General features: G+C 39.7%; 1 protein-coding gene across 1 annotated transcript; it reads right to left on the reverse strand.

The window, feature by feature from the left end:
* Nucleotides 1-4,412: 4,412 nt before the first annotated feature.
* LOC135225394 (uncharacterized) lies at nucleotides 4,413-5,954 on the reverse strand. The gene has a single exon (XM_064264730.1). It carries the CDS (start codon nucleotides 5,952-5,954, stop codon nucleotides 4,413-4,415), a length of 1,542 nt encoding a protein of 513 aa, XP_064120800.1.
* Nucleotides 5,955-6,335: the final 381 nt, after the last annotated feature.

Raw genomic sequence — 6,335 nt, forward strand, 5'->3', positions numbered from 1 at the left:
ATAATATTTTTCTTCATTACCCTTTCATACACTTTCATAATATGTGATGTTAGACTCACAGGCCCTATAATTATTACTTGCCTCTAGTCTTGATCCACTTTTGAAAGTAGGGGTAATATATGCTAATTTGTGCTCATCATAAATCTTGCCTGTATCTACACTTTGTCTTAATAATATTGCAAGTGGCTTTGCGATAGAATGAACTACTTTCTTTAACAGAATAGCAGGAACTCCATCAGGCCCTGCTGCAGCTCCATTTTTAATTTCATTAATAGTCTGCACAATATCAGCTTCATTAATATCTATGTCAGCTAAATATTCACTATTTTCATCCCTTACTTCTATATCATTATCTTCATTATCTATTCTAGGGGTGAATTCTCTCTTATATCGTTTTGCCAATATGTTGCAAATTTCCTTTTTTTCATTCGTTAATCTCCCTCCAATTCTTAGAGGGCCTATTTCTATTCTTCTTTTATTCATCTTCTTCGAGTATGAGTATAATAGTTTGGGGTTTTGCTTGATATTTAATAGGGTTTTTTCTTCCAAGTCCCGTTTTTCATTTTCTTTTGATTGTATAATCTTTTGTTCTGCATTTTCTATCTTACTTTTTAGTTCTATAACTTTCCATGCATTCTTTTCTTTTGCAAGACCTTTTTTCCACTTTCTGATTTTCTGGAACAAGATCCTTCTGTCTCTTGGTATGCATGACTGATGTTTACTTTTCTTCTTCTGTATATATTTATCCACTATTTTCTCTAATATTTTATATAATGTCTCCGTATTTACCCTTATGTCATCACTTACGAGAATGTTTTCCCAATCTTTGTTTAATTCTTCATTTATTTCTGACCATTTTATATTTTTACTGTAGAAGTTGTATTTTCCATATCCTTCCCACTTTTTCATTTCTTGCTTATCTCTGTTTTCACTTGCTTTGGAATGGACTGTTAATTCTATGACATTATGGTCTGAAATACTCACATTATAAACTATTATTTCTTAAAAATAATTCATCCCGTTCACAAATACTAGGTCTAAATTATTTTCCTTTCTTGTTGGCAGGTGATTTATTTGTTGAATGTTGTATTCTAGTAGCATATCTAATAGCTTTTCGAATTGCCCCTTATCTTCTGCACTACTATTACTCTCTTTTTGAGAATAGTCCAATCCTTGTGATTTCTACATATATCATCCAATTTTTCTATTATTAAGTCAAACTCTTTAGTATTAGGAGGTCTATATATTACTATGTTCATTAATTTTTCAGATTCAAATTCTACCGCTATTAGTTCACATTCTGAGTTACTATATTTCTCATATATTTTTCCTTGTTTTTTGTCTTTCCCATATATTGCGGTTCCCCCTTGATTCCTACTTTTTCTATCTGATCTATAAGTTTGGAACCCTTTTATTTGATCATCATTCCCAGTCTCTTGGGAATACCAGGTTTCACTTATATTCATTATATCTACTTTTTTTTCAATTTGGGTTAGTTCTTCTAAGTACTCTATTTTTCTTTTTGAGTTACTCGTAACTAGACCCGACGCATTCATCACTTTATTTAATATTGGTAGTAATAAGGATTTTCCCATGTCTCTTTCCTGTTCTGGTATGTTGGTCTTTTTTTTCATTTCCAGAAATTCTGACATTAGTCATGGTTTGACAAACACAGCGTTTCCTTTTGGTATTTATTATCCAAACCTCACGGTACAAGATACAGTTCAGTACTGAATACTGAGAAATAGTATATACAGAAAGTAAACAATAAGTATGATAGTTAACAGCAAAAGCAGTTAAGAACTATTACAGCAATAATTAGCATAACAGTTGTATGAATATTACTTCGGAGAATAACAATCGTTAGACAGTTAAGTATACAATCTATCTCACTCCCCTTCTTATTTATGAGACAATATATGAATAAATCGGGAATGCCAATAAAATAAATTTACTAAATACAAGAATGAAATAGCATAAAACAAATAATTGCCATTTAACATGTTCCATTTATCAAGACGAGCATTATCATTACTATAGGCAATTCTGATCGTCTTCTAACTCATTTTCGCTGTTAGAACATTCATCCCAGAATTCCTCCTCTTCCGATTCATAGGATCTTTTACTGGGATCCACCTGCAAAGGACTTGGAGGATGGCACTCCCGAGTAGAACGACGTATTCCTTCTGAATTACTTCCAATCCCTGACTCTATTCTGATGACTTCTTCATCTGAATGATCAGCCAATGCGGTTTCCCATGAATATTTGCTTACAGGGGCCTACTCCAGTTCGTCAAAATGTCTTATTTTTACTTCGTCTGTTATAGTCTCTGCTGGGGTTAATTTATACGTCCAGCCACCACGAAGTATTTCTATAACTCTATATTTCTTCGAAAGATATGGTGCAAGTTTACCACCTCCACAACGGCGTCTCTCAGCTGTCGATAACTTCAATCGAACAAAATCTCCAACTTTGAAAGCTTTGCCGTAAGACTTCCGCTGGTTATTCCTAATCTGTTGTGCCATTGCAGTCTTTTTCCGTGCGACCTTAATAGTTTTCTCAATTTTATCTACCTTCTTTCTCACAAATCTTTCTGCGATTGCTGCATTACCCAAAGAGCCCGGTTGATAATCCTCATCTTTGCAAGTTTCCTTTTTTAGAATCTCCTCTGGACGTCGAGCCGAAGTCTCATAGACGAGCTCATGTGGAGTAAATGTAGTCGTAGTATTTACAGCTGTATTATGAGAGAACTGTACCCTGGGTATCATTTCAGGCCAAAGATCCATATTATTGTGGCACATGCAACGAACGTTGTCTAATAATTGATTTTGACGTTCTACCTGGGCCTGACTTCTTGGATGGTAAGGAGAACCAAAATCCTGCTTAATTCCAAACAGGTTACACACTGCCTTGAAGATATCAGCCGTAAAATGTGATCCTCTATCCGACGTTGTGATACGGGGCACCCCAAACATGCAAATCCATCTTTCGACTAGAGTATCCACTGCTGTTTTTGCTGAACAATCCTCAAGAGGTACCAAAACAACATAGCGAGTCAAAATGTCTTGCATTTGAAGGATATAACGATATGGATGTGATGATGAAATGGGAAACGGACCCATGAAATCAACTTGCACCTGTTCATTCATGTATTCCGGAAGCCCGCGGTTCTGAAAAGGGGCCTTCCCTGGATGCTTCGATCTTTTGTTACTCCCACATGCTTCACATTTACTGACATGTGCATGGACATCTGCCTTCATGCGAGGCCACCAGAAATTCTTCCGAGCTCTTTCCCATGTTCGATCACGACCCATGTGACCACTCATTGGACTGTCATGAATCATTTGAAGTGCATAGAGTCTCATATCTTTAGGTATTACAGGTAGCCACTCTTCTTTCACGCCATAGGGATGTTCTTGTGAGCGTCTTCCTTTATAATTTATATAACACAGAATTCCATTGTTAGTAATACTTAAACGGTTGCCATATTTGGCAAGCATTCTCCTCTGACACACATCCCGGTGAACTCGTATTTTTCATAAAGTTCATTACTTCCCTGATCTCTTCATCGCAATGCTGTTTTTCTAACATTTCATTGGGATCCACAAATGCTGTGGCCCACTGCTGAGAAGATCCTACTGCTATACTTGCAATATGCGATACCAGATTTCCATCAGCACCAACTCTTGACAGATAATCAGCCATGGACATCACAGCACTGCGACCACTTTTATGAATTGGATTTATGTCAAACTGCTGAATTGTTTCAATCCATCTCCCTCGACGTCCTCTCTCTTCTCTAATATCCAGGGTGTTTAGCCATCTTAATGCCTGATGGTCTGTTATCGGATCAAACGGTGCAGAGGAGAGGTACATCCGAAACCTCTTTATTGCCAGGATAACCGCCAGTAACTCCTTTTCCGTCGTTGAATCCCTCTGCTCAGATTTGGAGAATGTATGGTGGTAAAAGGCAATTGGTAACAGTTCCTTGGATGCTGACTTTTTGGCTAACATTGCCCCTGCTCCAACATCACTTGCATCAGCAATCAAAACGAACTGTTTATTATAGTCAGGAAGATGGAGTGCCACAGCATTTGCTACCTGGTTTTTAAGCCTCTCAAAAGCCTCAACCATCTCGACCGATCAATGCAATTTCTGGTGTGGGTTTTTTTCCAAAGCCTCATACAGGGGCTTAGCAGTCTGTGACATCCCTGGAATCCATTTTTGCACATAAGAAAATGCCCCAATGGCCTGACGCAACGGCCTGACAGTCAAAGGCCTAGGAAGATCCCTCAGTTGATGAACTCTTTGCTCACTAATGCGAAGCATGCCATCACCAACCATGGAACCCAGATACTCCACTTCACGCACCCCAGATTTACACTTATTCGGGGCTAGCGCAAGACCAGCATCACGAATACTGCTCAACACATTTCTGAGCCATTGCTATGTGTTCTTTCCATGTTGAACCCCAGACCAGTATGTCGTCGAGATAACACAATGCATCCGTATAGTTGCAATCACTGAGTATTGTAGCCATCATCCGTTGAAACGTATAACCTGCCCCTTTCAGACCAAAAGGAGTTCTACCATGCCATTCAAACTGGCCCCATGGGACTACAAAGGCCAAGACCTCACAATCCTCCTTCTGAAGAGGCATCTGATGGTATCCAGACTTTGCATCAAGCACTGAAAAGTATTTTGCCTGACCAAGTCTATCAAGAAGATCCTCGACCACAGGAATTGGATGCAATGTTGCTGGCTGGGACACGCTATTTACTCCCCTATAATCAATAGTCAACCGAAGGCTTCCATCAGCTCGACGAGCGCAAACAATAGGATCTGCCCAAGGGCTACATGATTTCTTTATTACACCCATATCCTGAAGTTTGCTTAGCTCCTTCTTGACTTCTGCCTCCAAAACAAGTGACAACCGCCGCGGTCTATTTGCTATTGGTGCTGAATCTGGGTTAACTCTCATTGTGTGCTCCACCCCTACCTGTACCAGTGGCAGTGGGCCTCCATTATAGAAAACATTCTTGAACTCATGAAGTACCTCGTCCATTTCCTCTTTCTGCTCAAAAGTAAGCGACTCTCCAACGATAAAATTTCCTCTTTTCTTCTCAATTGAACTTAAAAGGCTATGGTTGCCATCGTATCCTACCACACTGGGCTCTAGTTCCCCGATCTCCTCTCCACTCCGCACAGTTTTGTGTTTATCTGATACATTTGCAACACTCACATACATTTTCTTCTTGATTGAACCTTGGATGCAGCAATGAGGAGGGGCAACCGGAGAACCCTCAGGTCGTCGGGGACACAACAGATACTGCTCATCTGGAACCATCCCATCAGCAGAGCAGCATATAAATAATTCTGTCCTAGGAGGTGTCACAACTGCATTCTCAGCTCTAACAATGAGCTTCACCACTCCATCAGAGCATGATTTATGTGATTGTGTCCTTTCCCCAGTATTCAATGGCAATGATAAATTTATTGAATCCACTCGCAACCTCCCTTTTGTCAAATCTAGAGTGACTGTGCCAAGTTTTATCCACAAGTCCATCCCAAGTATCACTCTAGTAACAAGTTTAGATACCACAATGAACCTATGTTGTCTCACTATGGTTTTGCCTAGCTTTACATCCATCAGAATTTCTCCCTCAATTTGAAGTTCTTCACTGCTCGCTCCGCAAGCTGTAATATTACTCGAGCTGACAAGAGATTTCTGAGCATCATTCAAGATATCCTCAGAAACTAAAGAATATTCACTTCTGGTGTCCACCAAAGCATTATGCTTAGTTTTCATCATCTCCACAGTAACATAATTTGTAATATTTTTCAATACCCGAGTTGCTGCTCGGCTGGAGAGCACATGCCGATATCTCATTTGACCCTTCACCTTTGGCTGCACCAAAGCCACAGTGCGTTGGAAAGCGGAAGTAGAATTCATTTGTACAGACTGCTCCAAGCTCCCGTGTGGAGCAGTCCTCACTGAAAATTTCTTCTTTGAACCTGCGGAGGGTACCAAGCAGGATTTTCATCTCTCCTTCGTGCACATGCTTTCCATCCATCCACATGTGTCATTTTACAATAATAGCACTTAAATTTACGAGAAGAATAGGATTCCCTCTTCTTGCTGCCCCATGATCCAGCATTTCCTCGTTTGATTCACATGGACACTGGGATTCCTAGGTCCTGTTGCTTCAGTTGCTCGTTTAGTAGACAACGCTGCCAATGCGATTTTCACCACCTCATCATACGACTTGGCAGTCTCCTCTGACTCCATCCACTTCTCTCTAATCAATTGGGATCGAACATCTGCATCGTGCAA

This window comes from Macrobrachium nipponense, chromosome 13 (assembly GCF_015104395.2).
Source record: "Macrobrachium nipponense isolate FS-2020 chromosome 13, ASM1510439v2, whole genome shotgun sequence".
In the NCBI taxonomy this organism is placed as follows: Eukaryota; Metazoa; Arthropoda; class Malacostraca; order Decapoda; family Palaemonidae; genus Macrobrachium; species Macrobrachium nipponense.

What these genes read in the sequence shown, in the direction of transcription:
- LOC135225394 (XM_064264730.1), bottom strand. Translation starts at nt 5,954, where the DNA reads ATGAATTCTACTTCCGCTTTCCAACGCACTGTGGCTTTGGTGCAGCCA.